The sequence below is a fragment of the Triticum aestivum genome, chromosome 1B (genome assembly GCF_018294505.1).
Source record: "Triticum aestivum cultivar Chinese Spring chromosome 1B, IWGSC CS RefSeq v2.1, whole genome shotgun sequence".
Lineage (NCBI taxonomy): Eukaryota > Viridiplantae > Streptophyta > Magnoliopsida > Poales > Poaceae > Triticum > Triticum aestivum.
In genome coordinates this window covers 464,609,921-464,628,860 of record NC_057795.1, presented here as the reverse complement: position 1 = coordinate 464,628,860, position 18,940 = coordinate 464,609,921, and the positions used below count along the sequence as shown (strand labels likewise).

Below are 18,940 nucleotides of genomic sequence, written 5' to 3'. Positions count from 1 at the left end.
GTGATTTTACTCTTGATATCGATCCTTAATTCGGACACCCGTGCCCGCATTAAGGCTCGGGGCTACTGGGCTTCGGGCTTATCAGTTACTAATATTAAAGGGGCACATCGATCCCCGATCTGGTGTTACCACCCGACCAGTGTCTCGGGGGCTACTACATTGCCTATTCAATGCAGAAAATTCAAAGTGCTCAGTGTTCGGCTTGACCGACTATGGTCAAATGCGTCTTCGGACAACAATAGGTACCAACTGGGACTTATCCGGCATCAAGCTAATATATTGCGGTGACTTCTCAAAACCCTCTCTCAAGGGCCCGTCTGACGATCACTATCTCCTCTAATGTGCATCTCGGATTTTAGGCCGACACGCACCTTGAGGGCTACTAGCTATATATCTCGTCAGCAAATAAAATAAAATCCACGAAACAATCAGCCTAAGACCAAGGTGGTACACCACCTCGGATGTTGTCCGGCATAAAGCTCAGATACAAATGGCTGGCTCCATAGAGGGCATTTCTGGCATTAAGCTCGGCAGAACTCCTTCAATTTTTCGAACCAAGGTGATGTATGACACCTTGGATACAGTCCGGTGTTGGAGCTCGGATATAGTGCGGTGTTGGAGCTCGGATGCAGCCCGATGTTGGAGTTCGGCTGCAAGAGGATGCCTTAGATGCAGTCCGGCATTGGAGCTCGGACGCAAGAGGACACTGCAGCACGGGAACAACTTCAAACCCAAGGTGTGGCATAAAAATAATAAGGCATTGATAAAGTCTGAAAACTTAAAGGGGCTCCTCGGATACCCGACGTATAAACGCTTCGGATTCACTTCGGCTATCCTCAAGATCGAAGATGAGAAGATTTGTTGAACCAGTTTTCAAGACCAACGACCGAAGATGAAGAACAGTTCGGAAGAATTAAGGAGCGTCCCTAACTTGAAGACCGGTTCAAGGGGCTACTGACGGTGTCCTGGACTAGGGGGTACTCATCACGTCGTCTCCTGACCTATGGGTCGGGCCGAGGACCCCCATAGCGGTTCACTAATGGGCCACTTTAGGCAGCCCATGTCGCATACAAGGAAGACTCCACAAGACGTGGCGCTCAAGCCAAGGACTCTCCTAAATCCCTAGGCCTCCGGTGTCTTATATAAACCGAGGCCAGGCTAGTCAATAGACAATCTAATATTCATTAGAATAATCTCGTGGTAGATACATGTACTTTGTACTACACCCATATGAATACAATCAAAAGCAGGATGTAGGGTATTATCGCTTCGGGAGAGCCCAAACTTGGGTAAAACCCTGTGTCCATGTTACCATCGCTCCAAGATGCCTAGCTTAGGACCCCTACTACGAGACATGCCAGATTTCACACCGACAGCAGCCCCCCTTTCCTCCTTCTCCTCCACCTCTTTCCCTATTCTCCTATTCCAGAAAGGAAAGGGAAGGGGAATCCTACTAGGGCTAGGGAGTCCTAATAGGACTCCCCCCTTTGACGCGCCCCTCCTAGGCCGTCGGCCTCCTTCCTCCCTCCTTTATATACGGGGGCAGGGGCACCCCAAAGCACAACAGACATTCTCTTAGCCGTATGTGGTGCCCCCTCCATAGTTTAACACCTTGGTCATATCGTCGTAGTGCTTAGGCGAAGCCCTGCGTGGTAACATCGTCACCACGCCGTCGTGCTGACGGAACTCTCCCTCGACCCTCTACTAGATCAAGACCTCGAGGGACGTCATCGTGTTGAACGTGTGATGAACACGAAGGTGTTATACGTTTGGTACTTGGATCGGTTGGATCGTGAAGATGTTCGACTACATCAACCGTGTTACTAAACGCTTCCGCTTTCGGTCTACAAGGGCACATGGACACACTCTCCCATCCCGTTGCTATTCATATCCTAGATAGATATTGCGTGATCGTAGGAATTTTTTTGAATTACTACGTTCCCCAACAGTGGTATCAGAGCCAGGTCTATGCGTAGATGATATATGCATGAGTAGAACACAAAGAGTTGTGGGCGATAATAGTCATACTGCTTACCACCAACGTCTTACTTTGATTCGATGGTATTGTTGGATGAAGCGGCCCGGACCGACATTACATGACCGCGTTCATGAGACTGGTTCTATCGACGTGCTTTGCACATAGGTGGCTGGCGGGTGTCTGATTCTCCAACTTTAGTTGAATCGAGTTTGACTATGGCCTGTCCTTGTTGAAGGTTAAAATAGCACACTTGACAAAAAATCATTGTGGTTTTGATACGTAGGTAAGAACGGTTCTTGCTAAAAGCCCGTAGCAGCCACGTAAAACTTGCAACAACAAAGTAGAGGACGTCTAACTTGTTTTTGCAGGGCTTGTTGTGATGTGATATGGTCAAGACATGATGTGATATAAATTGTTGTATGAGATGATCATGTTTTGTAACAGATTTGTCGCCAACTGGCAGGAGCCATATGGTTGTCCCTTTATTGTATGAAATGCAATCGCCATGAAATTTCTTTACTTTATCACTAAGCGGTAGCGATAGTCGTAGTAGCAATAGTTGGCGAGACGACAACGATGCTATGATGGAGATCAAGGGGTGTCAAGCCGGTGAAGATGGAGATCATGACGATGCTTCGGTGATGGAGATCATGAGCACAAGATGATGATGGCCATATCATGTCACATATTTTGATTGCATGTGATGTTTATATTTTATGCATCTTTTCTTAGTACGGCAGTAGCATTATAAGATGATCCCTCGCTAAATTTCAAGGTATAAGTGTTCTCCCTGAGTATGCACTATTGCTACAGTTCGCCGTGCGGAGACACCACATGATGATCGAGTGTGATAAGCTCTACATTCACATACAAGGGGTGAAAGCTAGTTTTGCATGCGCAAAATACTCGGGTTAAACTTGACGAGCCTAGCATATGCAGATATGGCCTCGGAACACTGGAGACCGAAAGGTCGAGCGTGAATCATATAGTAGATATGATCAACATAGAGATGTTCACCATTGAAAACTACTCCATCTCACGTGATGATCGGACATGGTTTAGTTGATATGGATCACATGATCATTTAGATGACTAGAGGGATGTCTATCTAAGTGGGAGTTCTTAAGTAACATGATTAATTGAACTTTAATTTATCATAGTCTTGATAGTATTTTGCAAATTATGTTGTAAATAAATAGCTCGCGTTGTAGCTTCCCTATGTTTTTTATATGTTCCTAGAGAAACCAAGTCGAAAGATGATAGTATCAATGATGCGGACTGGGTCCATGATCTGAGGTTTATCCTCATTGTTGCACAGAAGTAGTATGTCCTTAATGCACCGCTAGGTGACAGGCCTATTGCATGAGCAGATGCAGACGTTATGAATGTTTAGCTAGCTCAATATGATGACTACTTGATAGTTTAGTGCACCATGCTTTACGGCTTAGAACCGGGACTTCAAAAATGTTTTGAACACCACGGAGCATATGAGATGTTCCAAAGAGCTGAAATTGGTATTTCAGACTCATGCCCGTGTTAAGAGGTATGAGACCTTTGACAAGTACTTCGCCTAAAAGATGGAGGAGAATTGCTCAGCTAGTGAGCATGTGCTCAAAATGTCTGGGTACTACAATCGCTTCAATCAAGTGGGAGTTAATCTTCCAGATAAGATAAGTGATTGATAGAGTTCTCTAGTCACCATCACCAAGTTACTGGAACTTCGTGATGAACTATAATATGCAAGGGATGATGAAAGCGATCTCGAGCTCTTTGTGATGCTGAAATCAATGAAGGTAGAAATCAAGAAAAAGCATCAAGTGTTGATGATTAAACAAGATCACTGGTTTCAAGAAAAGGGCAAAGGGAAAGAAAAGGAACTTCAAAAAGAATGGCAAGCAAGTTGTCACTCCCGTGAAGAAGCCCAAAGCTGGACCTAAGCCTGAATCTAAGTACTTCTACTGCAAAGGAAATGGTCACTGGAAGCGGAGTTACCCCAAATATTTGGTGGATAAGAAGAATGGCAAAGTGAACAAAGGTATATTTGATATACATGTTATTGATGTGTACCTTACTAGTGCTCGTAGTAACCCCTGGGTATTTGATACTTGTTCAGTTGCTAAGATTAGTAACTCAAAACAGGAGTTGCAGAATAAATAGAGACTACTTGAGGGTCAAGTGACGATGTATGTTGGAAGTGGTTCCAATATTGATATGATCATCATCGCATACCCCCTATACTTTCGGGATTAGGGTTGAACCTAAATAAATGTTATTTGGTGTTTGCCTTAAAGTATGAATATGATTAGATCATGTTTATTGAAATATGGTTATTCATTTAAGACAGAGAATAATTGTTATTCCATTTACATGAATAAAACCTTATATGGTCATACACCCAATGTTGATGGTTTATTGAATCTCAATCGTAGTTATACACATATTCATAATATTGATGCCAAAAGATGCAAAATTGATAATGATAGTGCAACATACTTGTGGCACTGCCGTTTAGGTCATATTGGTGTAAAGCGCATGAAGAAACTCCATGCTGATGGGATTTTGGAATCACTTGATTATGAATCATTTGATACTTGCGAACCATGGCTTATGGGCAATATGACTAAAACTCCGTTCTCCGGAACAATGGAACGAGCTAATGACTATTGGAAATAATACATATCGATGTATGTGGTCCGATGAGTGTTAAGGCTCGTGGCAGGTATCATTATTTCCAACCTTCATAGATGATTTGAGTAGATATGGGTATATCTACTTAATGAAACATAAGTCTGAAACATTTGAAAAGTTCAAAGAATTTCAGAGTGAATTGGAAAATCATCGTAACAAGAAAATAAAGTTTCTACGATCTGATCGTGGAGGTGAATATTTGAGTTATGAGTTTGGCCTTCATTTAAAACAATGTGGAATAGTTTCACAGCTCACGCCACCTGGAAACACCACAGCGTAATGGTGTGTCCGAGCGTCGTAACTGTACTTTATTAGATATGGTGTGATATATGATGTCTCTTACCAATTTACCACTATTATTTTGGGATTATGAATTAGAGACAACTGCATTCACGTTAAACAGGGCACCATCAAAATCCGCTGAGACGACACTGTATGAACTGTGGTTTGGCAACAAACCTAAGTTGTCGTTTCATAAAGTTTGGGGTTGTGATGCTTATGTGAAAAAGCTTCAACCTGATAAACTCGAACCCAAATCGGAGAAGTGCGTCTTCATAGGATACCCAAAGGAAACTGTTGGGTACACCTTCTATCACAGATTCGAACGCAAAATATTCGCTGCTAAGAATGGATCCTTTCTAGAGAAGGAGTTTCTCTCGAAAGAAGTGAGTGGGAGGAAAGTAGAACTTGATGAGGTAATTGTACCTTCTCCTGAATTGGAAAGTAGTTTATCATATAAATTAGTTCGAGTGATTCCTACACCAATTAGTGAAGAAGCTAATGATGATGATCATAAAACTTCAGATCAAGTTACTACCAACCTCGTAGGTCAAGCAGAGTATGGTCCGCACCAGAGTGGTACAGTAATCCTATTCTGGAAGTCATGTTACTAGACCATGATGAAACTACGAACTATGAGGAAACGATGATGAGCCCAGATTTCGTGAAATGGCTTGAGGCCATGAAATCTAAGGTAGGATCCATGTATGCGAACAAAGTGTGGACTTTGGTGGACTTGCCCGATGATCGGCAAGCCATAGAGAATAAATGGATCTTCAAGAGGAAGACGAACGCTGATGGTAGTGTCACTGTCTACAAAACTCGACTTGCTGCGAAAGCTTTTCGACAAGTTCAAGGAGTTGACTACGATGAGACCTTCTCACCCGTAGCGATGCTTAGGTCTGTCCAAATCATGTTAGCAATTGCTGCATTTTATGAAATTTGGCAAATGGATGTCAAAACTGCATTCCTTAATGGATTTCTTAAAGAAGAGTTGTATATGATGCAACCAGAAGGTTTTGTCGATCTAAAAGGTGCTAACAAAGTGTGCAAGCTCCAGCGATCCATTTATGGACTGGTGCAAGCCTCTCAGAGTTGGAATATGCGCTTTGATAGTGTGATCAAGGCACATGGTTTTATACAGATGTTTGAAGAAGCCTATATTTACAAGAAAGTGGGTGTGAGCTCTGTAGCATTTCTGTACTCCTATATAGTATGCCAATATTGAATCACACGGACCGTTGGATCTGTATAATTAGACGGCTCACATTCAATAGGTTTAACTAGAGGACTACGTGGCCGAATATGCACCATTGGATAGGACAATCTAACGGCCCACGTGGCTGGGATTCGCGGTGGGGGCGCATCACTCCCCTGCCAGCCTGCCACCTCATGAAGACAACAGGCGGTGATTCTTTCGCTGACTAGAAAATTCTAGCATGCTCATGTGACATGAGTACTGTAGTACATGCAACCTACTGTTGCACTATAGACTAGACTAGAATCGACCAAGCAATTAGTAGCCCACGGCCCTACGGTAAGATAGCTACTTTATTATAAAAGAATAGAAATGGGGATGAGAGAGAGAATGGATGCACCAATTCCGCCACGTAAGGACAAATGCACAATTTACCAGAGTAGATAAAAACAAGTATATTGAACAGTCTAATATATGTGTTGTAACAAGACTCTTTTTGCAAAATAAAAATAAAAAACAGACATTAATTTCATTTATAAATCCTTTATTTTAAAAATATTACAATCTGGACTTTTATTTGTTTTTGCCAGTAATTTATATGTGTACAACTCTAATCTATTAGGCGGCAAGTGTATGGAATTTGTTAAAAAAACGAAAGTAGTAAATATAGAAAATCAAATTATATGCTAGATTGCCACCAATTCTTCCAGCATATATTTTTCCAGGTTCCTTGTGGTAGACCAATAGAGTTCAATTCCTAAACATAGCGTAGGGTGTCTATGTGGTAGACCAATTTTTGCGTCTATATGAGTATTTGTGTTTGTACTGCCCTAGAAAACATATTTACAACATTTCAACATACAATATTTCATAATAATCGTAAAATCTACACATGCATGGCACGTGCCATTTACTAGTCTAATATTGTATGTGGATGAAATATATATTGTTGATTGGAAATGATACAGAATTTCTGGATAGCATAAAAGGATACTTGAGTAAGAATATTTCAATGGAAGACCTCGGTGAAGCTACTTACACATTGGGCATCATATCTATAAAGATAGATCAAGACGCTTGATAAGATTTTTCAATGAGTACATGCCTTGACAAGATTTTGAAAGTGTTCAAAATGGATCAGTCAAAAAGGAGTTCTTGCCTATATTACAAGGTGTAAAGTTGAGTAAGACTCAAAGCCCGACCACGACAGAATATAGAAAGAGAATGAAAGCCATTCCCTATGCCTCAGTCATAGGTTCTATAAAGTATGCTATGTTGTGTACCAGACTTATTGTATACCTTATCATGAGTTTGGCAAGGGGGTACGATAGTGATCCAGGAGTGGATCACTGTACATCGGTCAAAGTTATCCTTAGTTACCTAAGAGGACTAAGGAAATATTTCTCGGTTATGGAACTGATAAAGAGTTCATCGTAAAGAGTTACGTCGATGCAAGCTTTTACACCGATCCAGATGACTCTGAGTCTCAATTTGGATACATATTGAAAGTGGGAGCAATTAGCTAGAGTAGCTCCATGCAGAGCATTATAGACATAGAATATTTGCAAAATACATATGGCTCTCAATGTGACAGACCCGTTGACTAAACTTCTTTCACAAAAAAAATATGATCACACCTTAGTACTCTTTGGGTGTTAATCACATAGCGATGTGACCTAGATTAGTGACACTAGTAAACCCTTTGGGTGTTGGTCACATGGCGATGTGAACTATGGGTGTTAATCACATACAGATGTGAACTATTGGTGTTAAAACAAATGGCGATGTGAACTAGATTATTTACTCTAGTGCAAGAGGGAGACTGAAGGAAATATGCCCTAGAGGCAATAATAAAGTTGTTATTTATATTTCCTTATATCATGATAATTTTTTTTATTCATGCTAGAATTGTATTAACCGGAAACTTAGTACATGTGTGAATACATAGACAAAACAAAGTGTCCCTATGCCTCTACTTGACTAGCTCATTAATCAAAGATGGTTATGTTTCCTGACCTTAGACATGTGTTGTCATTTGATGAATGGGATCACATCATTAGAGAATGATGTGATGTACAAGACCCATCTGTCAGCTTAGCATAATGATCGTTCAGTTTTATGCTACTGCTTTCTTCATGACTTATACATGTTCCTCAGGCTATGAGATTATGCAACTCCCGAATACTGGAGGAACACCTTGTGTTCTATCAAACGTCACAACGTAACTGGGTGACTATAAATATGCTCTACAAGTGTCTCCGAAGGTGTTGGTTGTGTTGGCATAGATCAAGATTAGGATTTGTCACTCCGTGTATCGGAGAGGTATCTCTGGGCCCTCTTAGTAATGCTCATCACTATAAGCCTTGCAAGCAATGTGACTAATGAGTTAGCTGCGGGATGGAGTATTACAGAACGAGTAAAGAGACTAGCCGGTAACGAGATTGAACTAGGTATGATGATACCGACGATTGAATCTCGGGCAAGTAACATACCGATGACAAAGGGAACAATGTATGCTGTTGTGCGGTTTGACCGATAAAGATCTTCGTAGAATATGTAGGAGCCAATATGAGCATCCAGGTTCCACTATTGGTTATTGATTAGAGATGTGTCTCGATCATGTCTACATAGTTCTCGAACCCGTAGGGTCCGCACGCTTAACGTTCAATGACGATTTGTTAAGAGTTATGTGTTTTTGATGACCGAAGTTTGTTCGGAGTCCCGGATGAGATCACGGACATGACGAGGAGTTTCGAAATGGTCGATACATAAAGATTGATATATTGGAAGGTTATGTTCGTTCACCGGAATGGTTTCGGAAAGGTTCGGGCATTTTTCGGAGTACCGGGAGGTTACAGGAACCCCCCGGGGGATCCATGGGCCTTAGTGGAAGAGAGGAGGCAGAGGCCAAGAGGAGGCCTGCGCCCCCCTAGCCCAAACCGAATTGGACTAGGGGAGGGGGCGCCCCCCCTTCCTCCTTCTCCTCCACCTCTTTCCCTCTTCTCCTATTCCGAAAAGGAAAGGGAAGGGGAATCCTACTAGGACTAGGGAGTCCTAGTAGGACTCCCCCCTTTGGCGCGCCCCTCCTAGGCCGCCGGCCTCCTCCCTCCCTCCTTTATATACGGGGGCGGGGGCACCCCAAAGCACAACAGACAATCTCTTAGCTGTGTGCGATGCCCCCCCTCCATAGTTTAACACCCCAGTCATATCGTCGTAGTGCTTAGGCGAAGCCCTGCGCCGGGAACATCATTAACCGCGTCACCATGCCGTCGTGCTAACAGGACTTTCCCTCGACCCTCTACTGGATCAAGAGCTCGAGGGATGTCATCGTGCTGAACGTGTGCTGAACACGGAGGTGCCGTACGTTCGGTACTTGGATCGGTTGGATCATGAAGACGTTCGACTACATCAACCGCGTTACTAAACACTTCCGCTTTCGGTCTACGAGGGTACGTGGACACACTCTCCCGTCTCGTTGTTATGCATCTCCTAGATAGATCTTGCGTGATCGTAGGAATTTTTTTGAATTACTATGTTCCCCAACAATAACTTGCAAGGTAGAATCAAGAACTCAAATATATTCATGAAAACGTAAAGGGTTGAGATCTGAATCATGGCACTCGGGCCCTAGTGACAAGCATTAAGCATAACAAAGTCATAGAAACATCAATCTCAGAACATAGTGGATACTAGGGATCAAGCCGTAACAAAACTAACTCAATTATATGATGAATCTCATCTAACCCATCACCGTCTATGAAGAAATTACTCACTCTTGGCGGTGAGCATCATAAAAATGGTGATGAAAGAAGGGTTGGTGATGATGATGGTGACGAATCCCCCTCTCCGGAGCCCGAAACGGACTCCAGATCTGGCCTCCCGGTGAAGACCAGGCGGTGGCGGCGGCTTCGTATCGTAAAACGCGATGAAACTTCTTCTCCTATTTTTTTCTTAGGAAATAAGAATTTTTAGGCTTGAGATTAGGTCAACGGAGCCACATGGGCCCCACAGTCCCGGGGGTAGCCGTGCCCATGTGGCTTGTGGGCCACTAGTGGGTCCCCTTCTGTGGATCCTCGCTCAAGTAGGTTTTATATATTTTCATACAAAATCTTTAAAAAGTTTCGTCCAATTCCGAAAACTTCTATTTCTGCACAAAAACAACACCATGGTAGTTCTGCTAAAAATAGCATCAGCTCGGATCAGTTTCATTCAAATCATGCATATTAGAGTCCAAAGCAAGAGCGAAAGTGTTTGAAAAAATAAATACGACGAAAACGTATCAACCAGCTATTGACTGTGGATCGGCTCCAGCAACTTACATAGATGGCCAAACTACGGTCGCGAGTTATGTAAGCGCAAGATGGAATCTATTGCACACATAATCTTCAAGTGCGGACACATCATCGGAGTTTGGTCAGCGGGATAAACTAGGTAGGCCTATGAAATCCCACCCTCAGCTCCGGACAAACCCCAACAGTATTCATGATTGGTGGATCAATCTTGTACACCCTTCCTTGTGCGACGTCCTCGCCTCGGATCCCTTGCCTTGTTAATCTCTTGCCATGCAAGTTTGGAATGACATGAATGTGAGTGTCTTTTGGGACGTCGTGACTCCTCCCTTGACCATTTCTAGCAGATCAACGACGAGGTGAAGTCTTGTGGGTGACGGCAGGCACCAAACATTTGAGTAACTTATTGTCGAGAGAACAGGTGTTATTTTTTGGGGTGATTTTTCTTCTGGTGTTTACCTCTCCGGCTTTTGGGGTGCTTTTTTTTGTATTGTCTCTGTTTAAAAATACTTAAAGTTCTAGGTTTGTCCTAAGTCAAACATCTTTAAATTTAACCAAGTTTATAGGAAAATGTATTAACAATTACAATATCAACTATAGATATAGTATAAAAATATACTTTATGATGAGTTAATGATACTAATTTGATGTTGGAGATATTGGCATAATTCTTTTATAGACTTGGTTAAACTTAAAATGTATCAGCAAGTACAATATCAACCATAGATATAGTATAAAAATATACTTTATGATGAATTAATGAGACTGATTTGATGTTGTAGATATTAGCATAATTCTTTTATATACTTGGTTAAACTTAAAAATGTTTGACCCAGGGCTTCAACTTCAAATATTATACAACGAATGGAGTACCCTCTAGCTCCTTAATTAATGAAAAGGTAAAGCTTTTTTCTCTTTAAAAAACTAATTAAGTTACTCAATTTACCTTTCTCCTCATTAATGCATTGTCACATAGGTAAATTTGTTGAGTTGCACCCGATGTTACTCTTGAAGTTACTCCCACTATGGTCAGTCTGAGAGGGTGTTGTCGCCGAGAGTGAAGTGCATCAGGGTTCCTGAGGTCTCCGTCCCTCTCGCGGGAGATCTTGCACTTCCTCGGCAGGGTCATGGCCTTCTGTCATAAACGTTCCTTACCGAAAAAGGGTTTTCCCCCGCTTTGTATTCCAAAGCAACCAGCCAACAAAGGATACATCTCAACGCTGGGGCGAGCAGCACAACGAGCCCAAAGACAAAAAAGGAGAAGAAACATAATGCCAACAATGGTAGATCGACAAAGTGCGGAAGGCCCGCCACCACTGCGCCCTCCGGAAACACCCCACCACAGCTCGAGGCTCCGAGTGTCGCATACCAAGCAGCACCTCCAAGAAGGTATGCGACGCCGACGACGTTGGTGCCCAGACAAGTCCTGGGGTTTCCCCCGGTATGCGGAGGAAAGTAGGGGATGGCTACCACCGACGCCCTTCAAGAAGGAATGGTGGCACCCGCCGGTGTCACCGCATCGACGCCGGACGAACCGGCAAGGATTTCTCCCGCACACCAAACACCACCGCCCATCCGGAGCCAACCATCCAAACAACCACCCAATGCGCCACCGCGGTTGCGCCGCTACCCACGCCGTCTCACTACGAGGACCACCACGAGGCCGAGAAGACCGGAGAGAAGCGCCACGCGACGAGAGCAACAACACCAAAGCCGAGGGGAAGGGAACCACCTCCATCGCCGTCATGCGAGAAGTCGAGCCTCTGGCACTGTCGCGGCAGCCGAACGGACACGGCAGCGGGGCATACCAGGCCACACCTGGCCCGGCCAGGCCTGAAACGGGCCCGCTAAGCCCCACTGGCCGTGCTGCAGCAAGCTGGCATCGGTGCTGCCAGCCCCCGTCGCGCAACCCCGCTCCCCTGCATCCCGGGAATCACGCCGCCAACCAGCCCCGCCGCCGGCCTGCCCAGGCCCAGATGGGCCCCGTAGGGCCTAGATCTGGGCCGAGCACCACCGCCAAGACGAGCCACAGCGCCACCCTGCCGTCAACGACGGCGCCGTCGCCCAGCCGCCCGCCTGCTCTGCGACAGGGAACCTCGCCGCCAGCTGGACCACCGCCGCCTAGGAGCACCCCCGGTGCAACTCCACCCCGCGGTGGAGCCACCGGGAGGGAAAGGGCAGGAAGGCCGCCGCCACCAGCGACCCCGGGGCCAGGCCGGCCGCGGGCGCCAGCAACGGCGGCGGGGAGGAAGGGGAGAGGGGGGCTAGAGGCGGGAGAGAGAGGTGCGCGGCCGGCCGCCCGCGGGAGGGGGGGGGGCGGTCGCGAGAGCGAAGTCGTGTTTTTTCATAAACGTTCCTTTGGAGGGTCACAGTCATTTCCTTGCTGTCGTCCGCGTTGCCGGTATAGACAATGCTACGGGCTTGCTAGGTCTCCTCCCACAGTCGCCGAAAATTTTGAAATAATCCAAAAATAAATGTAAGCACCAGGACTTGAATCCTGGTGGGCTAAGGATATCACAGTCCTTCTAACCATCCAACCACAGGTTGGTTCACCAACACACATGATTTGATATATAGGAGTACGTGTTTGATGATAGACCCAATATGCACATAGATATTTTCTTTTCTTTTGGGACGATATGTTGGTTATTGTTGCATGTAATTTTCTAGTCTATTATTTTCAACAACTACATGCTTTTGTATCCTATTCCAATTCTAGTTGCATACACGTGACATTCCAATGTCCAATACGTAGGTACATATTACATGCTAACATGCTAACGTAAAAACTTTAAATCTCAACCTTTATTATTCTGATCAAATGGTGCAAATAATATAGCATATGTGAACGAACGTGATAGCTCGTTTATCGCTTGTCTTATAAGTATATAAGTATATAATAGATAGATAGATTAAGTTTCATTTAATATCGAGTGTTATATTCTTTTTTAAAAATTGTTCAGGTACATGTTTATGAGTTGTTTGACTGTTTTACTTTTTCTAGTAGCTTTTTTAACATAATAAAGACATAAGCGCTCATACGTATGCGCATACGCACACCTCTATGAATGCACACATACTCTGTCCTTAAGAGCACCTTCGACAAACTGAGTCGGCATATCATCTTGAGGTTTACAAAGTCATCATAGGCGCCTCATAGTCGACAGGAACGTCTCCTTTCATTAAAACCGCATCGCCGGAAATTCTAAAATAAATCCAGAAATAATGCGAGCAACAGGACTTGAACCCTGATGGGCTGGGAATATCACTGTCCCTCTCACCATTCAATGCATGGTCGTCTATTCTTTAAAACTGCGTGACGTAAAAATTCAAAAAGAAAAAGGGTCTGTCCACTGTGTTTGTGGTTTATTTTTTTTGTCCCAGTTTTTTTGTTCCTTGTTGTTGCGTGATGTGACATCTTTAGAAAACATCTACACGTGAATTAGACAAACCGAAAGCGTGCGTATGCGCCGCCCGCCAGAAATAACAAAAATTCATCAGTAGGTCAAGGGGCTTGGTGTGAGCGACTTATTGCGCCGGCTGCTGGCGCTGCCGTTCCAAATGCTCATAGCTACCAACTGTATCTGTGTATTTCTGTGAGGACAGAGGGACATGCACTAGCTTTGCGTACCGCACTCGTGTATATATGTATGGATCGGCTCGTTCCGGGGGTACGAAGAGGACACATTATCCATGGCTCTTGCTCTAGCACGCCGCCTACTCATGGTGCTGCTCCTCGCGGGCACCCGCGTCGCAGCGCCGCCGCCGCAGCAGGTCTCACCTTCGGAGGAAACGGTGGGCGGCATCACGGCCATGTACAACTTCGGGGACTCCATCTCGGACACGGGGAACCTCCTCCGGCAAGGCGACACCGGAATACTGCGTTACACTACGGGCCTTCCCTACGGCGTCACCATCGGCCGCCCCACCGGCCGTTGCTCCGACGGCTTCCTCATGATCGACTTCCTTGGTACATGTCCATTTGCCGGCTAGTAAAATGCATGCTAGGCTGCTAGCTCTCTACTGTCTTTAAACGAGCGAGCATTTGTGGTTGTGCGCAGCTGAAGGTCTCGGCCTCCCGCTGCTCAACCCATACCTGGACAGGCGCGCGGATTTCACGCACGGTGTCAACTTCGCCGTAGCCGGAGCCACCGCGCTCAGCACGACGGCACTGGCCAACAGGGGGGTCACCGTCCCCCACACCAACAGCTCCCTTGGAGTTCAGCTCAGATGGTTCAAGGAGTTCATGAGCTCCACCACCAACTCCCCTCGAGGTCTACTGCCATTCACCTTCTCATTAAGCTACTGCAATTAACTTGCCACCAAATCACAAATTAAGCTGATGCAAAAAGTTAACTTTGTACTGCAGAGATACGGAAAAAACTGGCGAGTTCACTGGTGATGCTGGGGGAGATCGGCGGAAACGACTACAACTACGTCTTCCTACAGCGCCGAGGGACGAATGGTAGATATGACCCGATCAGCAATGCTACCCGCAGCGCGGAGAGCTTGGCGCACGCCCTCGCGCTCGTACCCGAGGTCGTGCAATCCATAGCAGACGCAGCCAAGGAGGTGCTGGACATGGGCGCCACGAGAATGGTCATCCCGGGCAACTTCCCCATCGGGTGCTTGCCGAGCTACCTGAGAGCGGCGACGGCGTCGAGACCCGCATCGCTGCGCGACGGCGACGGCTGCCTCGTCTCCTTCAACGTCCTGGCGCGCGCGCACGACGAGCGCCTGCGCCACGCCATCGGCGAGCTGCGGCGGTCGTACCCTGACGCGACGGTGGCCTACGCCGACTACTTCGCCGCCTACCTCGAGATCCTTCGCCACGCGCCGCGGCTCGGCTTCGAGGGCGGCGCGGCCCTGCGTAGGGCGTGCTGCGGCGCAAGCGGCGGCGCTTATAACTTTGATAGTAATAGGCTGTGTGGCGCGCCGGGGACGACGGTGTGCGCGGACCCGAGCAGGCGTCCAAGCTGGGACGGCATCCACCTCACGCAGCATGGTTACCGCGTCATGACCGAGCTGCTGTATCGCCGAGGGCTCGCGTGCCCGGCTGCGGTGAAACTCCCGCGCCAGAAGCCTTGCCCGCCCGTCAGTTGACGCGGGTCGTCACGTTTGTTGGCGGTTTGGGCCTCCGACTGGTGTAGCCACATTGTACGTACGAGCTGCTTCTTTGTCTCAAAAAAAAAACAGAGCTGTTTTTGAATTTGTGAAAGCTCTGCTTCACCTGTCTCTGTTCAGTTACGCAGCTGCATGCGTACCGTTTATTCGTTCAATACGCTGTTGTATAAATGGAGCCCGGAAGTAGTAATATTTGCCAGATTTTGCATGACCAACGTTATATATTTGCCAGATTTTGTACAGAGTGCGACAGTCCCACAAATTAGAGAATAATACTACTCGACATGTTATGTAATCGTCACAACCACCGGCCGGAGACAAATTCACCGCAAGCGCACACAAACCCTGACAACCCCGACGCAGTAGCACATATAATCCGCATATATTCACATCACACGCACACACGCACTCACGCACGCACTCGCAAACCAATAATCCTTGTCAAGATGATGCTGCACCTTCAAATAGACCACACTCCATCGACGGCCTGCCCGCGTCGACCGATCAGACCCTTGCTCTGATTCCCATAGGCGTCTGAACGATGGCCGCGTTCGCCCCGGCGTGCAGCGACCCGACGCAGAGCAGCTGCGTCCCCGCCAGGATGATCGTGAACGTCTCCAGCGCGCGCTGCACACACAGACGAGCCGCGTTAGCTAGGTTACACATGGACAAGAGATGGACACGACAGATTCTCCATTGATTTACTCGTGCTTAATTACCAGGCTCGGGGGCCTCCAGCCGATGCTGATCTCCTTGCACCCCAGTCCCATGGCGAGGAGGGTGAGGGTCCAGGTGACGAGGGCGGAGGCGGCGGCGGACATCATGCTGGCGGGGTAGCCCTCGGTGACGTCGCGCAGGCCTGTGAGCGAGGTGGAGATGCCGACCGCGCCGGCCAGGAGCGCGAAGATGACGAAGAACCCCGTCGCCAGGTTGCCCATCGGGAAGTAGATCGGGAACAGGCGCACCGGCGGCGACGCGCCCCTCACTGCATCAACGCCACAGCAAATCAAACATACCGTAGTCGATGCGACACACGCACACATGCATGTCGTGCTTGCGCGCGATGGGCTTACGTGAGTGGGCGCTGTCTTCGATGCTGTAGTTGACGGCCCAGCCGGCGATGACGGCGACGACGACGTACATGATGAGGTTCAGGAACAGGAGGCCCGAGGCCATCGTCTTGAGGCCCCCGCTCGCCATGCTATTGCTAGCTGCAAGCTACTGAACACGAGATAGATGCGCCGTGCGTGTTCGTGTGCTCAGCTCGCTCCCTTTGCTATGCTCCTCCGATCGTGGTGTGCTGATATGGCGTGGTGATCGGCGGGATATATAAACGCCACGGAAAATGCATTCCTTTGGTGAAAAGGTCGGGAGGCAGCTAAGAGATGCACACGAAGAAGCCAAAGATATTCTGCCGTTTCTTTGCAAGTAAGCGAGCCTTTGCTCGGGGTCTGCTGCTTTTGCGCTCTGCAAGGGACGGATCTCCTCTCCTCTCCTCTCCTTGCACGGGACCAGGCATTCTTTTCTTCGGCAGGTGAATAGGGTGATATGCTCGTGGACAGGGAAAGCTTTAGCTTCAAGCATGGATTGCATATGTCCTTTTCCCTCTTGCTCGGCAACGCCAGCCTCGAAAGGACCCGTCAGAACTTCCAACAATCTTTTTCGAAAGAAAATTAAGGGATTAGTATCAAACAACAACCTTTTGACAACTTAGCAATTGACCACAATTTTTTAAACATTCTATGGACACTTTAACACAAAACAAATATATTTTTTTGAGCGAAAGAGGATTTCTCCTCAGACTTATATATATATATATATATATATATATATATATATATATATATATATATATATATATATATATATATATATATATATATATTAGGGAATATGCCCGTGCGTTGCAACGGGAGAAACAAACACTTTTACATGCACCATGAGGCTACCGCTCTCTTATTGCAGGCATGTGTAGCTTGCAAAAATTTCTTATAATATATGACAAAGGGAGTAATTAATTAGGGCTAGTAATAACCAAGGTAGCAACTACCGCTCTCTTATTGCAGGCATGTGTAGTTTGCAAAAATTTCTTATAATATATGACAAGTGGAGTAATTAATTAGGGCTAGTAATAACCAAGGTAGCAACCTACGGCAATTGCCTTTTTTGCTACAAATAATTCTTGTTCATTATGTATTGAATGAATGCTACAATACTATGTAGATCAAGTGTGAATCTATCTAAGCTGGTGTAGTACTTCATATTCTTCTTCATAGATTGTGATTTGTGAAATACTATCGTATTACATTATCTTGTTACACCATCTTGTGTCTTCGTCAAATCCTAATCAAAAGCAATGTTGAGTTGATAAGAACTCTATCAAAAGTAATGGCAATCAAGCTGGCATTGAATTGGTGCCCGCTCATCAATCCCACAAACAGTCTCCTTTCACTAATTGACAACTTGACAAATACAATAAAATTATGGTCAAGTGCATGGCCTAACCAAATTGTTCTCATGCTTTTTATGATCCAACCTAAGCTAATTGCTTTGGCCCTAAGTGGCCGAGAGCATGGAAGTTGAGTATCCGCCTAATTGGCCGATCTTAATAATGGAGATGCCCGATGAGTCCTGCCTATTCAAGTTTCATCGAGGCATCCAATGAAAACCTAATCTGTGGAGTACTCCCTCGGTTCCTAAATATAACTATTTTTATAGAGATTCCAACATGAACTACATACGTAGCAAAATGAGTAAATCTATAATCTAAAATATGTCTATATATGTATAGCCTATATTGAAATCTCTAAAAAAGACTTATATTTAGAAACCGAGTGAGTAGAAAGTAATTGCATGTAGGCATCCCAATGTCAGGACTTTCTTCCGGTAGTACATTCTTTTTGTGAAATATATAGATGTTTTTTTTCTAATGAAAGAATTTAACTGAATCTCCATATGCATAGTGCATAGAGTTCTTCACTAAAACACGACTGCAGTATTGTACATATTTATGAGGCCAAAATTAGAAGGAAAAGAAAATAGTCTTCAATTGTATGTAAACAAAGAACAGAAGATACACACGACATGCTAGCACCTGGTTAATCTCACGCGCAAGCCAATAAATAATTCAGCAAAAAAACACAAAGCAAATTTAGAAAAACTGAACCGTCGTTCTGCTGCTGCTCTGGCCGGTGATATCCATCGGCTGCTGCTCCAAGCATGCAGACGCGGACCTGCAACCACTCCTCTCCGGGAAGCCTCCACGGTTCATGCAGTACGTCTCCCATGCACACAATGAGGCAGCTGCCCGTGACAACAGCCATGTGAGCGCCATGCTGGCTGCTAACATATCCATCAGCCAAAAAAGTACTTCAAATATGTTCA

At 45.7% G+C, this 18,940-nt stretch overlaps 2 protein-coding genes across 2 annotated transcripts; one reads left to right on the top strand and one right to left on the bottom strand.

Annotated features, from left to right (window-relative positions):
• Window positions 1-14,119: 14,119 nt before the first annotated feature.
• LOC123092758 (acetylajmalan esterase-like) lies at window positions 14,120-15,766 on the top strand. Its single transcript, XM_044514582.1, has 3 exons — window positions 14,120-14,402; window positions 14,494-14,706; window positions 14,802-15,766. Exons 1-3 carry the CDS (start codon window positions 14,126-14,128, stop codon window positions 15,533-15,535), a joined length of 1,224 nt encoding a protein of 407 aa, XP_044370517.1. The 5' UTR covers window positions 14,120-14,125; the 3' UTR covers window positions 15,536-15,766.
• On the bottom strand, window positions 15,741-16,869 carry LOC123092768 (membrane protein PM19L). Its single transcript, XM_044514594.1, has 3 exons — window positions 16,630-16,869; window positions 16,276-16,541; window positions 15,741-16,183 (listed from the first exon to the last, which is right to left on the bottom strand). Exons 1-3 carry the CDS (start codon window positions 16,754-16,756, stop codon window positions 16,061-16,063), a joined length of 516 nt encoding a protein of 171 aa, XP_044370529.1. The 5' UTR covers window positions 16,757-16,869; the 3' UTR covers window positions 15,741-16,060.
• Window positions 16,870-18,940: the final 2,071 nt, after the last annotated feature.

Coding starts and splice junctions, on each gene's coding strand:
- LOC123092758 (XM_044514582.1), top strand. CDS start 14,126: ATGGCTCTTGCTCTAGCACGCCGCCTACTCATGGTGCTGCTCCTCGCG. Junction 14,403..14,493: donor CCTCATGATCGACTTCCTTG/GTACATGTCCAT, acceptor GGTTGTGCGCAG/CTGAAGGTCTCGGCCTCCCG. Junction 14,707..14,801: donor CACCACCAACTCCCCTCGAG/GTCTACTGCCAT, acceptor TTTGTACTGCAG/AGATACGGAAAAAACTGGCG.
- LOC123092768 (XM_044514594.1), bottom strand. CDS start 16,756: ATGGCGAGCGGGGGCCTCAAGACGATGGCCTCGGGCCTCCTGTTCCTG. Junction 16,542..16,629: donor CGAAGACAGCGCCCACTCAC/GTAAGCCCATCG, acceptor GCGTTGATGCAG/TGAGGGGCGCGTCGCCGCCG. Junction 16,184..16,275: donor GCTGGAGGCCCCCGAGCCTG/GTAATTAAGCAC, acceptor CTGTGTGTGCAG/CGCGCGCTGGAGACGTTCAC.